Source organism: Meleagris gallopavo, chromosome 17, assembly GCF_000146605.3.
Source record: "Meleagris gallopavo isolate NT-WF06-2002-E0010 breed Aviagen turkey brand Nicholas breeding stock chromosome 17, Turkey_5.1, whole genome shotgun sequence".
NCBI lineage: Eukaryota > Metazoa > Chordata > Aves > Galliformes > Phasianidae > Meleagris > Meleagris gallopavo.
Genome location: NC_015027.2, coordinates 11,475,421 through 11,490,656, shown reverse-complemented (window position 1 = coordinate 11,490,656; position 15,236 = coordinate 11,475,421). Strand labels below are relative to the sequence as shown.

The 15,236-nt window shown below is 56.6% G+C and overlaps 1 protein-coding gene across 2 annotated transcripts in view; it reads left to right on the top strand.

Annotated features, from left to right (window-relative positions):
• The first annotated feature begins 3,181 nt into the window (after positions 1–3,181).
• The window catches only part of ASIC1 (acid sensing ion channel subunit 1), an 18,567-nt gene continuing 6,512 nt past the window's right edge, over positions 3,182–15,236 (top strand). Inside the window, exons 1-3 of one of the 2 annotated variants that reach the window (XM_010720537.3) lie at positions 3,182–3,656; positions 4,215–4,609; positions 5,444–5,639. In XM_010720537.3, coding sequence (XP_010718839.1) covers positions 4,245–4,609; positions 5,444–5,639 — 561 coding nt within the window. In that variant the 5' untranslated portion in view covers positions 3,182–3,656; positions 4,215–4,244. Of the gene's footprint in view, positions 3,657–3,693; positions 3,833–4,214; positions 4,610–5,443; positions 5,640–15,236 lie in introns of those variants that run through there. The other variant, XM_010720538.3, reaches the window with a different exon arrangement.

The window sequence follows — 15,236 nt, the reverse complement described above, 5'->3', positions numbered from 1 at the left end:
ATCTTCCTCGGGGTAACCCCAGCACAGCTCTGCGAGCAGCAGCTCCAGGTGTGCACCCCGACCGTTTTCAGCTGTGCTGCTCGAGCAATGGGGATGCGCTGAATTCAGGCATCCCGCAGCATCACCGAGCAGTGCATGCTTGGGCCTCATTTCTGAGGATTTAGATGTGGATATTCCCGATGGAAAGGTCTCTGAAACGGATAGCCGTGGTTGAAATAACAGGGGCAAGTGTGTCTTGAGTGCCAAGAGAAGAAATGTGAAGTTTATCCCTGCTGCCATCCGCCCAAGCCATGATGGCAACACCAGAGGTTGACAAGGAGCAGCTCTGCTCACAGCCTTGTTAGTCCCACTGAAGCTTTGCCTTTTGGTAGATAATTAACAGCATGCTCAACAATTAGGAAGCCCTGGAGCTTCACCATGACCTCTGTGCAGGCACAGAAGCTGGTTCAAAGGTGGAACAAAGCAATGCCACCCCAATGGGGATGGGGAGAAGTGGTGCCCATCCCCATGCAGATGGAACAGCCCCAGGCTGCCCCACCAGTGAGGAAGGTACACATAGAAAGTCCCCACACTGCCTCATTTGAATACAGTTTACTTTTGCTAATGGTGTTGATGGCTATTTCCCCAAGCTAGGAAGAGTTTGACCCCAAAAATGGGCTCCAGGAAGCAATCTGTAATAGCAGAGCTGATGGAAGTAATTTGCAACCCATCAGCAGAAATGGGCTCTGAGGATATTTCATGTGTCGCTCAGCACGAGTTTTAGGGGGGCTTGGATTCCCCCACTGCCTTCAGGATTCCTCCCCTCATAAGATGGGGATGATGAGAAAGGACAGACACTGCACAGTGTTGCAAAGCTCCTCCTAAGTGCAAGGCTTGGAGCAGTGGCAGAGCATGGAGCAAGCAATGGCACCATCTCACTGCAGAGCAGTCAATGCCACAGTGCTGCCTCCAATGCCTTGGAGCAAGGTCTCCATGGCAAGCCATATTTTAAATCAAACTCCCACTTTAAATACATGGAGATTGAAGGGCTGGTCACCCCAAGGGTTTTTCCACCCCAGGAAAGCAAGCAGCAGCATGCAGCTTCTCCAGCTCACGTGGTGTTTAATAGACTGCTAGGAATTAAATTGCCTCCCATGGCACAGCTGGGTGGCAGGTGTAGATAAAGAAGCAATTTGCCTGATCCAAGGGAGCAATAGAAGGGAGCAGCCCGGCCCTATGGGGAGGGAGAGCATCGCTTACCCATCTTTGCCCTGGGAGTGATTTTGCCCTGGGGATGCTCTTCCAAGAAACAGAATGGAAGTTTGTTTCCATAACAAAGATCTGCATGGTGGAATGGAGACAAGCATTGCTTGGAAGTGGAAAAAAACCTATGAGGTTGGAGCCAGCCCTGGGCCCCAGTTCACAAGGTGTACTCCAGACACCCCTGCTGGAGGCTGCGCTGGGAGGCTCAGCAGTGCAGCACCTTCCCTTGATTACATTTTTCCTGCTAATTAGATCAGTGAGCACGGCTGACGCACAGCCAGCCGAGGGGAGCTCAGCATCCACAAGAGCTGAGCAGCCCCTACAAAGGATGCAGCCACAGCAGCTTTCCCCCTTCACACCCACTGCGCTCAGCTCCCAGCCCCGACCTTCAAGCCTTCGTGCCTGCTGTCTTGCTGCTACCAATTAATGCCTGGGGCTAATCGTTAACTCCCCACCAGTCCCACAGCCCTCGGTTGGCCTCCCTGCCTCTCTCAGCAGGAACCAACTCAGTCATCACGTGGCTCTCCCAAAAAATAACACGGAAATGCTCGTGCTCCCCACGCTCCACTCCTCTCCAAAGATGCAGCTGCATCCTTCCTGGCTGGGGACCAGCGGTGGGGAAGTTTCCTCCCGCTGTTCACCTCCTCCCCAGCTCCTGCAGGAGGTGGCCCTGGAATATTTGGGGGCCCCGTCAGCCCCCCCAGGAAATGCAATTTCCATCTGGAGGTGCAGAGCAGCTTTGTTGGGGTTTCTGGCATGGTGGGAAGCAAAGGTTTGCAAGAGCATCTACGTGTGCGCCTGCTCCAACCTGAAACCCCATCGCTGCCACTGCCGGTGCATTTACTGTCAATAAAACCACTGCAGAGAATGAGCTGTCATCTGGAAAAAAAAAAAAAACAACACAACAGGGTGTGGGAGAAACAACCCCTTTGTAAAGGTTCTGATCCCTCAGACAAGGAGCACATCCTTCACCAGGTTTCCACTGGCAGCCCCAGTGGAGAGGAGGCTGTCAGGAGGAGGTGTTGGCTTCATAGCTCACTAACAGGGCAAGCAAGGGGGGCACAGGCTCAGTGGAGCATCCCCAAAACTCATTTCTGTCCCTATAGGGGTGATGTCCCTATAGGGACCCACTGCAAAGCAGCAGATTTCTGCTCCAGCAAGGGAAGGGTGAGGTCCAAGACTGGGACAATATGTTCCAGAGTGGGACCAAACCAAGAATGTCCAAGACATGAGATCTGGGGACAGGGTTCACCTGCCTGACCTCGCTGTACCCTGAACCTCCCCACATTCCCATGAGGTGCAGGGCAGACAGTGAGAATGTGCTGGGAGGGCACCTTTGGGCCAGGTGACACTTTCAGGTTGAACCCAGGCTGTCCTCCCAACATCACATTGGAACGTGGAAGCGCTCTCTTCCATCTGACTGCAGCCACCTTCCTGGGCACGGCAGACAGGTGCTTGCTGCATGCCTGGGGCTGAGTGGTGGCCCCCCAGCTTCATGGTGGGGAGAAAGAGGGGAAGGGGCTCAGGGATGCTGCAGTGCTGGGAGAACCCTGAGCCCTCCTGCACTGATCTGGGGAGGAGGAGAACACCCAGCACCCCGCAGGGAAGCACCCAGGGGACAAGAGCACCATTCTGACAGCTTCAGAAACAGCCAAATGTGCACAGCCAGGAGAGGGGAAGGGACAGCAGCCCTGCAGGGTCAAGTCCCCCCTGCAGCGAGCATCATGCTGGCGTGGTGTCCGAAAGTGAGTGCCACACTGCTGCCCCATAGCAGACGGAGCCATCAGGTGGGATCGGGCCACCCGCGGGTGAAACCCAGAGGGCAGCGGAGGCCGTGGCCGAGGAGAGCGGGGTCAGGGCGGTGTGGGGGGCGCGGGGGGAACCAGGGGGTGCGGGGAGCTGCAGCCCTGCTGCGAGGCGCTGGGGGATGGGAGCGGCACACGCATGCACGCACACACACACACATCCCCACACGCACACGGCAGCAGCACCAACAGCCCCTGCCAGCAGCCTGCAATCGCTGGAGCTCCCGGCTCCTCCGCCTCTCCCTCCTCCTCCTTCTCCTCCTCCTCCTCCTCCTCCTCCTCGCTGCCCACCGGCCTGCGGCACCCCTCGGCGGCCTCCGGCCCCACCAGCGCACAGACAATGACTTCATGCGGATTATGCATCTGAAGAAATCACCAGCTCCCAGATAGCCACAGGGGGAGGCATCCATCCATCCATCCATCCATCCATTCCTCCATCCCTCCATCCATCGCTCCATGTGGTTGGCAGGGCAGCAGCCTCCCGCTCGCCTCCCGCTCCTCTCCTCGCACCCATCGGTCGCCTTCTCTCCGGCAATGGTCGCCTCCGGTCCCCCCGCGCGGCGCTGAGTGAGGCCCCGACGCATCCCCGCTCCCACGCTTGCACCAAAGGTACCGCCGAGGCTATTTTTATTCCCCCCCCCCCTTTTCTTTTCCGGTTCGCCCGCCGCTGCCGGGCTCGGTGCCGCTCGCACCCTCCATCCCCGCTCCCGGCTTCGTCTTCCCACCCCGGCGGAGGGAGGTCGGCCCCATCCCCGGTACCCGCGTCGCAGCGGCCCTGACTCCAGGTTTGCATCCTCCCCTCCTTCGTCTCTTTGTCGATGCGTTGGTGCCATTTGGGGGAGGCGGAGGGGATGCGTGCTGCGGGGGTGCCGGGAGGGGGGGGGGGCACGAACACCTCAGTCGTGCTGTGGGATGGGGAGGGCAGTGAGGAGGTGGGAGAAGGGGGGGAAGCAAGATGCTGCACCCCAATAAATGCAGAGATGGAATAGAGAGGGTGCGGGGGGAGAGCGGGGCACAGTGAAGCGCTGCCCCATGCGAGAGCGCACCCCCAGCAGTGGGGATGGCAGGGCTCAGAGGTGCACCCCAGCATTCCCTCACCAGGATGCATCAGGCGGCGGTGACACCCAGGAGGTGGCACCGGGCACCCAGGGGTCCCTTTCCCCACAGAGTGGCCCCCCCGGGCTGCCGGCGTGGACCATGATGGACCTGAAGGTGGACGAGGAGGAGGTGGACAGCGGGCAGCCGGTGAGCATCCAGGCCTTCGCCAGCAGCTCCACCCTGCACGGGATCTCACACATCTTTTCCTACGAGCGGCTGTCGCTGAAGCGCGTGGTCTGGGCGCTCTGCTTCATGGGTTCACTGGCACTGCTCGCCCTCGTCTGCACCAACCGCATCCAGTACTACTTCCTCTACCCGCATGTCACCAAGCTGGACGAGGTGGCTGCCACCAGGCTCACCTTCCCTGCTGTCACCTTCTGCAACCTCAACGAATTCCGCTTCAGCCGGGTGACCAAGAACGACCTGTACCACGCCGGTGAGCTCCTCGCCCTGCTCAATAACAGGTGGGTGTCCTGAAGTGGCCCCAGGTGACACCTCTGTCCCCAGCTCAGCGTGTCACCATGTGCCCTGCTGCACTGCTGTGCGATGCCTTCATCTCTGCGAGGAAGAGCATCCTAGGCAGCTTGGCTTTGCACCTGGGTGCAAGCATGCACAGCCCTACATGGAGGGCGTCCTCCAGGTTCTGCACCTGGGCATGGAGTTGTTCCTGGGGGTCCAGAACACCCTGTTCCAGCCCCAATGCATGGACCTCAGCACACCCTGTTCTAGCCCCAGTGCATGGATCCCAGCACACGTGGTTCCAGTCCCTGTGCTTGGACCCAGCACATGTGATTCCAGCCCCAGAACACAGCTCCATGCTGTAAGGCCAGCAGGTGAAGCTCCTGCATGCTACCATTACACTGCAGCCATCCCTTGGGCTGCAGGACCCCACGGTGCTGTAGTCAGAGTGACACCCCTCACCCACGCCACCCAGCCCATCCCCATGCCTGTAGCAGCTCTTTGGTGCTGCCGAGCCACCCTCATGTTCCTGGGCCAAGCAGCAGTCTCTGCCTGTGCATATTTAGGTGCATAGGGCATGCACCAGGCTGTCCTGAGCTGGGACCTCTGCAGGTCTGATTGTGGAGCGGTTGGTCTGGGTTTGATGCTGCCAAAGGGGCTGTGGGGACCCTTCAGGAAGATGCTGATGGCTGAATGCATGGGACACGTCTTTGCCCATCCAAGTTGTGTTGCTGAGAGCCCTAAAGATGCCATGTGCTTTTGCCCTGGGTTGGGATAGGAGCAGCTCATGTGAAGCCACCACAGCCAGGCCTAAGCCTCTGCCTGCTCTTTCCCCTAAGATACGAGATCCCGGACACACAGACAGCTGATGAGAAGCAACTGGAAATCCTGCAGGATAAGGCGAACTTCCGAAACTTCAAGCCCAAACCTTTCAATATGTTGGAGTTTTATGACCGTGCCGGCCACGACATCCGGGAGATGCTGCTCTCCTGCTTCTTCCGTGGGGAGCAGTGCAGCCCCGAAGACTTCAAAGTGGTGAGTGCCCCCACAGCCCCCTCCCCAGGCTGTGAATTCCATGCAAGGAGGGCATTGGTCTGCCTACCACCGTTCCTCCCTTCTTTTGGATCCCAAAGAAGGGGAAGCAGCATCGCTGAGGGGGTACCAGGGGATGCTGCTGGGGCTTAGCACTCTGGGTTATGCAGGGCTGTGCGTGCTAGTCTGGATATTTGAGCCGGAAACCACTGCACATGGAGCGATGGATGGAGGGGTGGATGGAGGGATGGATGGATGCCTTCCCCTGTGGCTATCTGCGAGCTGGTGATTTCTTCACGTGTTGGTGGCACAGCAGGGAGAGGCCTGGCGATGGCCAGCAGGGAGCAGGGGAAGCCCTGTGAGCCCTTGGGGACAGCGGGTCCCAGCAGTGCAGTACAGAGGCTGCATTTCACACTGACGCGTGGCTCCAGTGCACAATAACGCCTTTGTGCCCCAGGGCTGCCTCTCCCCATCAGCTGCCTTGTCTGTTTGGCTCTGGTGTGGAGCACACAGCTCTGGGGTCCCCATCCCTGTCCCCACTGTGGCCTTGGGGACATCCTGCTCACCTCCCATGACAAAGATGCAGCACGTGCTGAGGCACCGGCTGGGTGTCCCCAAGGCTGCTGCACACATCCCAGTGCTATATGAGGGATTTTAATCTCCACTAAATTCCCTTGGCAGGCTCTTGGGATAGAGAGCTCCTCTGTTGTTTGGTTGTTAAATGGAGGCGAGGGGGCTGGATCCTCCTCAGCAGGGTCAGGTCCCAGCCCACGTGTGCCACCACCAGCTTTGATGCTTGGTGCTCCCCTGTGTTTTCTGCACCAGAGCATCCTCAGGGACCCTCCCGCTGTGTTCTTATATCCGCCGTTAGGATCTAAGCACCCTCCTTCCCCCTCTGCTCGAAGCGGGAGAAGCAAAATAGACGTGCAGCTGGTTTATTATTACTGCCTGGATTATTCTTTGCAAGCAGGTTTGGATGATTTAATGGATTTGATTAGAAAAAGCTGGCTCAGTGCTGTATTTATGTTGCTCGTTGGATTCCCCTTGCAGCCGTGCGCCGGCGGAGCTGTGTGTGCTGGGGATGGGGATGGTGTTGTTTGGGAAACCTTGGCCCTGTCCCCTCATGGGTTTGGCAGCAGCTTTTGGTTTGACCCCAAGGTTCATTTCTTCCTCTTCACCACTCTCTCCTGTGTCTGTCCATGCTGAGCTCCTCTGTGCTGCTCTGGGTCCAATGGCACTAACTGAAACCAATGAGTGACAGGGCAGCAGTGGGACCATCCCTGAGCAATGCTCTGCATCCCTACATCACATTCTACATCCCCATGTGATGCCCCATCGTCTCCATGTAATGTTCCATTGCCCGTGTGATGCTTCATGCCCTTATGCAATGCTCCACATCCCTATGTGTTGCTCCATCACCCCTATGCAATGTTCTATGTCCCTGTGTGATGCTCCATGTGCCCGTATAATGTTCTATCACCTCTGTGCAATGCTCTATGTCCCCAAGCAATGATCCATGTCCCTTTGTGATGCTCTACGTTTCAATGTGATGCTCCATGTCCCTGCTTGATGCTCCACAACACAGTCCAGGCAGGAGGGATGCCTTGGCAGACACTATCACAGACAGCACTCCCCCTCCTCTAACTGATATAGAGGAGATGCTGTATCCAGGAGCACTGTCAGGGGGATTTTAGGGCTGCCCAGACTCCATGTGCTGGAAGGAAGCTGTCTGTGTACAGGTGGGGAAGGAGATTGGTCCCTTCTGCCTCCATCACCTTTGCAACCATCTAACTTTGGTCCTATTTAGAGCACCAAAGCCTTTAAAGAGATTTGGGATTGCAGCATGGGTGCACCAATCCCTCCCCTGGCTCTTCTCCAGCACCAGGTGGGTGCCTGGGGTCCATGAAGCTCCCCCCCCCTCCACAGCATTCTGGGCTGGGGATGTGTAGGGAGCTGCAACCACCTCCTCCCCCAGCCCCAAAATCCCAGCATAGCCTGTGGGCAGCCACAAAGTGTGGAGCAAATCCTGTTCTCCCAAGGCTCCTAGTCCTGTGGAACATGGGGTGAGGGCATCCTTGTCACCAGAGCTGTGCCCAAAGCCAACTCATAGTTCCTTATGTGATGCTTCATGTGCCCATGTGATGCTCTATCATCCCTATTTGGTGCTCCAAGGGATCCTTTATGGGAACAGGGGATTCTCCCTCCCCATTGCCTCTTTTCTAGGGCTCTGCTCATTACCAGCAGAAATCAGTTTCTTGCCTGCTGCCTCATAATGTATAAGTTGGAACTCCCCTGTGTGGCCCCATTGGATCCTTGCTTGTGTTTCCACTCTCTTCCCATATCACAGCCCCAGGAACCTCGCTCACACCCCATGGATCTGCTCCTCACCCAGCAAGAGAAAGGCCCAGGAGTCACACCTATAAGCAGGGCTCCAGAGCCCATTCATTTTCTTTGCATCCCAGGGAAAAGGAGGAGAAACATCCTCTGCACCCTGGGACTTGGGATGGGAAGTAGGGCAGTCCCATGCAAACCACCCTTAAAGCTGGGGGCAATGCTGTGTGCTTGGCTCTGCAAAGTCCCTTTTGGGCACAGTGTTGCTGAGATGACGCTGCCGTGCCCATTATGATACGTTTGCAGTTTTCCTTCTCGCATCTCTGCAGCCCATCCTGAGGGAGAGCCATGTCCACATGTCCCCATCCTCATTGTGCTTTGGGGCTCAGCAGCCTCTGGGCAGCACATGGGGGCACCGTGGATCACTGCAGAGGGTTGAGACCTCTGGACCACTCCCATCAGGCTCTGGGGCTGAGCTGGCACTGGAGAGAATTGAGTCTGACACAGGGATCATGGCACTGCCTCGTGTGTCTTCTGCCCTGGAAGCAAAGAGCTCAGGGAGGATGAGAAGGGAGGGAGCAGGAAGGCTCTGGTGCAAACCCATACCATGCTCCTCCTTTTCTTCCTCCCATCTCCGGAGCTGCTGTAATGGAGAACGGACCAGGAACACTTTGTTGTCCCTCCAGCCCCTCTGAGCCCCCCAGCACCCACTGATGGACACCAGCATCGTGAGCCCAGAGCCCTGCACTGAGCTCAGTGTCCGCACAGCAAAGTGCCCACGGATAACCAGAGTGAGGAGCATCTCCGACACAGCTGGGAGCGCAGCACTGCTGAGACCCCGCAGCTGCAGGGAGTTCCTAAACAAAAACCACACGGCTCCATTCACACTCTGCAAAACCAACCGAGGAACCTGACAGATGAGCCCTGCAGAGCACCGCGTTTACAAATGGTGTAAAACACGCGAGCGACGCACATAAATGGCTCCTAAAAGCAGGCTCCTAAATAACTCATCAGCGCTTGAAACCGTTCGCGTGTCGCTGTGATCTCCATGCTGTGTTGCACCTCCGGCGGTTGTCCCCGGGGTCCCCCCAGCAGCACCGCCCGGCCCGGCTCCCCCCACGTTATTCTGTTGAGCTGTGGTTCCATTGACCCTGGAGCTCGTAGCATTTTCCAAGCGAATCGCGTGGGATCTGACTGCGCTGTGCGGAGTAATCGGAGGTGACGGAGCAGAGGAGCGGCCGCAGGTGGGTCGGGAACAACCCGGCTCTGCCCGCTTACAGGATTTCTGCATGTTGGTGTTTTGCTCAAAGCAAAGCAGCCCTTGAGCCATGCAGCCCTTGGGCACAGAGCGGAGGCACTGGGAGCTCTGCTCTGCATCTCCTTGGCTTTGCTGGGGCTTTTCCAGCAGTGGGTGCCCTCAGGGTACGGAGTTTGGGATCCCTCAGCCATGCACAGCTCTGCTCACTCCGTGCCGTTTGCTCGAAGCCTGTTGCATTTCACCTGTTTTCACCGTTCCTACTCCTGCATGGGAGCGATGCCACTGAACCCAGTGGGATTTTGGCAGAGCCGAAAGCAGCAGAGGAGCATTGGGAACACCAGCACTGGGCACAGCACAGCGGGGGCTCATATGTGTCTGCACCCTGCAGCTGCTTCACCAGCAGCTCTGCCACGGAGCGGCTGCATCATTTAGCACCTGAAAGCTGTGGGCATGGAGCAGCACCACTCCCACCAGGAGGTAGGGAGGTAGAGAGGAGGACAAGGAGCAGCAGCAGGAGCAGCACAGGGCATTGAGTCCCCAGCCTGGTGATGCAGCCCACCCGGAGCTGCTGCACACGTGTGTGCACTGTGCAAGTGTGGGAACAATGCACACCCAGAGGTGTCGTGCTCAACCAAAGCATTTTGCTCACCCCGATGCATTGTGAACTCTAAGTACTTTCGCTCACCTGGAGATGTCAAATTCACCCAAGCACTTTTTGTATCCCAGTGCATTTTGTACACACAAAATTCTTTACACACTCAGAGGTGTGGTGCACACTCCAAGCACTTTGCATACACAGAGGTGTTCGTACGCCTAAAGCACTTTGCATGCCCACAGATGTCTTGCACAACCACTGAGGCATGCACAACTGTGCACACTCAGAGGTGTCATGCACACCTCAAGCACTCTGCACACCCCAACGCACCATGCACACCTGCAGGTACCATGCACACCCAAAGCACATGCCTTGCACACCCCAAAAAACCTTGTACAACTAATGCACTTTGCACACTCCAGTGCACTGTGCACACCTGGAGGTGCTGTGCACATCCAACACACTGCACACCCTCATGCATCTCATACACCTAAAGCACTTTGCACACACAGTGCATAGTGCACACCCGTGGGTGTTGTACACATCCAAAGCACTTTGCACACCCCAATCCACCATGCACACCCAGAGGTGGCATGCACTCCCCAAAAGCTTTGCACACCCAAAAGCACATTGCACACCCAGAGATGTTGTGCCAAGAGCTCAGATGCACGCTAGGGCCCTGCAGGGCTGTTACTGTTCCTCTTGAGATGCTTTTGCACACAAAACCATTAACAAATGAATTATTAATTATTATTAATAAGGTTAAATGGTATCTTCAGCTGCTGAAAGAGATGAGGAGGGTGTGCAGATGGAGGTGAGGAATCCACAACCACAGAGTTTTGGGCACAGCCCCATGGCCACCGGCTCCAGGGGAAGCTGCAGGCTGGGAATGCAGCACCGAAACACCAGCAGGAAATGGGAATTCGTGCAAATGATTTCCCCTTCATCTCCTTTCCATATTGATCAGAGGCCCCATTGGAGCAGCAGCACCGGCACACAGCGTGATGGGCAACAGCAGCAATCTGGAAGAAATGCACAATTGGTGCAATTCCCCCTCCGTCCCCCAGCACTGAGCCAGGAGCCGGGGCAGAGGGGCACACTGAGCGTGCAGAGCACTTCGTAGGGAGAGCTGAGAAAATAACCACCCTGCAGCCCTTCGCCTCAGGTTTAATTTCTCTGCCTTTTTATAGCTGCCGTTGTTTTACCATCTGCAGAGAGTTTGGTCAGAGCCTTCCGAGCTGCACTGCAACTCCTGAAACAGCCGTGACTCGAGATGCTCCTCACCGTCTCAGGCTCAGGCTTTCTGTATTTATACTGGCCTTCACAACTGGATGTTACAATTCTTGGTTTTAAATTATCATTATTATTCCCAAACATTTTTTTTTTCTTCCCCGCTGCATCCAGGCAGTCTTCCTAAGGACCAAACCAGGGCAGAGTCCCACATCCCTTTGCTTTGCGAGGGTTTCAAACCCCTTCTTGCAGCACCCGGAGCAGCTGCAGAGCGAGGCCATGCGAGCAGTTCACCTTGCTTGGATTAGATTAGATGTGAAAACCACGCAGCACACAGCGAGGGAACCGGATGGGAATACAATTTCCCCCCCACCAATAAAACCGTCGGTTTGGATTGGTTTGCACCGAGCACCGAAGCAATCGTGAAGGATGTCAGAAAGAAATCACAACTCAGCTTACAGGCAATTTGCAAACAGCAGAAGCTACAGGAAGACTTTTGGAGAAGTATCTGCACGGAGTAAGGCTGGAATTCACAGCATCCCCTGCACCTCAGCACTGACCTCCATATGCAAAAGCAATGCTGCACATGGGGAAAAAGTCACGCAGAAATATCTCGGTATTACAGATGCTTTTGGGTATAGGAGGAGAAATCGGTGCTCAGCACTTTGGGTATGGCAGTGGGTGCATGGAGGAGCACAGCTATAGGGGTTGGCCCACAGACCCTCCCCAGCAGTGGGGCTGCAGAGCCCTGCAGTGCTGCCAGCGCCTGCACCGGGCTGGGAAGCACCGAGACGAGGAGGTTTTGAAAGATTAATGGAGTTTAAATGGGAACGTTTGGAAAGGAGATAAGGCTCGTCTGATAGGAAATCACACGGAACAGCCAGGGAGGCCCCAGGTCTGTAATGAAGTCCACTTAGTGCGTTACTCACCATAATGTGTTTCTTATTAAAGTCCTGTGCTGTGGACGTGGGTTTGCAGCCAACAGCCCCAGGCAGGGTGGCATGGGGCCATTGGGGCAGAGTGCCATCCCCACAGCAGCCTTTTGTCCCCATCCTTTGTCCCCTGAGTCTGGAGCAGAGATCCCACATCACCCACCAGCTCCATTCCCCACAGCTGCACCCACGGGGACAAAAGACAGTGGTGGGGAATCATACAGATGGACAAAAACTTTTTTATTATTATTATTTTTTATTTAAATCATCGTTTTTTTCTGCATTAGAATGTGACATGCTAATCCACTGTGAAGCATCTAATCTGGGGGATAAAGGGGCGGATAACACCAGTACGCCCAGCTTGGCCGGTGGAGCGAGCAGAGGCAAGGTGGTAGCATCTGATAAAGGCGGTGGGATTAGTGCCGCAGGATCCCCGCATCCCACCCCACTCCTCCGCCTCTGAGCGACGGAGATTTCCTTATCTCCGCCTCGTGGTGGGGCACAGCCCCTCCGGGCACCGGGGCGCGTTGCAAAGCTGCTTTTCTCCCGGTTGCTGCGCAGCGCAGGTGCAGGGCAGCCCTTTTGCCCCATCAAATATCCCCTCCCTCTCCTGCTCCCGGCTGCTGCGGGGTTGCAATGCGTCCCATCGCACCCCAGCGCCTGGATACGGAACCAGGCGAACCCGCGGCACCTCCTGGGGCCGGGCTGCGGTTTGCATGCCTGGGATAACAGAGCTCACAATGTTGTTTTCTCCTCGCCTCCTCGGGGATTGGTTTATCTCTATGAATAACTCCATCCCGGCTTTGATCTCCTCTGCCATTAAAGCGTGACAGGCTGTGAAATGCGCTGCTGCCGCTGCTGTCAAATCCCCCATCCGCCTCCCTCCTTCCCCGCCGCCTCCGTGCTCCCCTGCTCCGGGGAACCTCGGTGCTCCCGGCCCGTGCCGGCGCTGCGGGATCGGACAGAGGGCAGACACCGCGATGGAGCCAGGAAACACTGCTCTGCTGCCACGGTCCCACCGCTGTTGGGGACACGATGGCACCGAGCATCCCCATTCCCCAGGTTGGGGCACAGTGGTGGCATCCCGGCACATGCTGCCACAGGGGCTGATGTCACAGTTAATTATAGCATCCTCCATCCTCCTCCCCCGCAAAAGCGTTACCTGGAAGAGGGTAAAAAATATCTCCTGCTGAGGGAGGAGCTGGAGAGAGCCCAAGGGCTCCTCCAACATCTCCCAAATTTACAGAAATTGGGACGGGACACAGTCATTAATTGCCCCCAGCCACAGGGTCAGGATGGGTTCTTCTGAGTTCTGCTATGCTTCTGGCTGTGACCATCCCTGGTCACTTTCATCCCTTTGAGCATTCACCCCCAGGCAGCATTTGTCCTCCCCAGGAACAGCCCCAGAGCTCCCCACAGGTTTCAGCCAAGTGAGACAATGATGGAGTGCTTTCATTACAGCACCTCCCTCACCCTACTGCAATTGCTCCTGAAAAGCACAATGAAACTCCCCCCCAGCCCCTTTTCCATTAGACTGCATTAACAATTTGCTCACACCAGAACCAGAAGAAAACCCACCCTGATCTCAGCCAGCTCACACCTGCTCATTCTCCAGGGCTAGCTCCTGTACCCCTGTACCACATCCCAAACCCCTTGCCTCACAAAACTGAACAGCACAACATCCCCAAGCCTTCTCCCAGCTGATGCCTTTTAAAGCCTGGCCCTGCCCATGGTGCAGCTGTAGCTCGTCTCCATCCAAATACCAAAGGGCTGTGACTGGGCCCTGTGGCTTGCTGGTTTCCAGCTCCCCAGTCCCTGCTGCATTCCCAGGATTTTTCCAGCTGAGACTCTCCAGGTTGCTCCCCAAAGGCACAACCTAGCTCTCAGCCCTATGAAATTTCATCCTGTGGCTCTGGCACTTGTCCCCAAGGTCACCCACGCTTGCTTGCTTTCCCTGGCTTTGTGTCTGGTTCTTCTGCTTTTTCCCTTTTACACAAAGGGCCCTTTGGGGGAATACTGAGTGTGGGGACACCTGAGGTGGACCCTCAGGTAACACAGTGCTGCACCATCATTGTCCCATTGGCATTTATCCTCCTGGCTGGTGGCAGTTCCCTGTGCACGCCCCACACATTTCATCTCTTGCTCTGGCAAAGCTGATAACTTCACACAGGGATCAGAGCCGTTCTTCAGTGGTTTCCTGATTTCATTTGTTCACCCGCTTTGGGGATACCTGTATCCATGAGCTCAGATGTGCACAGGGACCAGGACCATTTGGGGAAGGATGCACTGCTGACGCAGGGGCTGGGGTGTGCTTGTTGCACCCATGCATCAGCCAAACCCCCTTGCCCAGCTTCTGTGAATCGAAGTGGTGCCACATGCAGAAGCTCCCCTCCCCTCGGGCTGCCGATGGCGGCTGCGGTGCTGGGATGGGGCTGGAGATTGCTCTGTGGTCACATTGGATGCTTTTACGAAGTGCTGAGCGCAGGAAAAAAGCAAACCGCAAGAAGGGGCTGTGCTGCCGCAGGGCTGCAGGGAGTGGGGGGTGATGCCTTTGCTCCTGGATTCATCCAGCTCCAGCCCCATGCCGTCCCAAGGCTGCCTCCCAAATCTCATCCTGCACACCTGAACGCCGACTCTGGGGGTTCCCTGTGGCCCACATGGAGCAGAGCATGGGACGATGCACTGCGTGGCTCTCCAGGAGGAGGCATCGCCCAAAACATGACAATGCCCAAATCCTGCAAAAAGCAGCATGGGCTTGGAAGACACCCAACCTCAGGCATCGCCTACGCTCACATCGCTGTCCCACTGTGAGGGGAGGTGAGCCCATGGGGATGAGTGAGACCGGGATGAGCAACATGGAGCACTCAGGGACACCACAGCATCCTCACTGGCACCGCCCAGATGGACATGACAGTGACACAGAGCTTTGGGCAATCTCTGGCTGCCACGGTGAAGAGCTTGGAGACCCCAGTGAGCCGAGCAGATGGAGACTGCAGAAACAGCCTGGCACGCAGCGGGACAGCATGGATGGAACCTCTGATCAGGCTGCCGGGGATGGAAGATGCAGCATACCAGGTGCCTGCACGCACAACATCCATGTAAACCCATCCACGCACCCCCATCTGTGCACACCCGTCCATGCACAGCTGTGCACCCCGGATCTGGCAGCCCTTCAGCTCCCAGCACAGCAGCGCATCCCAGAGCCAGCAACGTCTTCACTCCATCCTGCCAGCCGCAGCCGGGCAGCTCCCGTG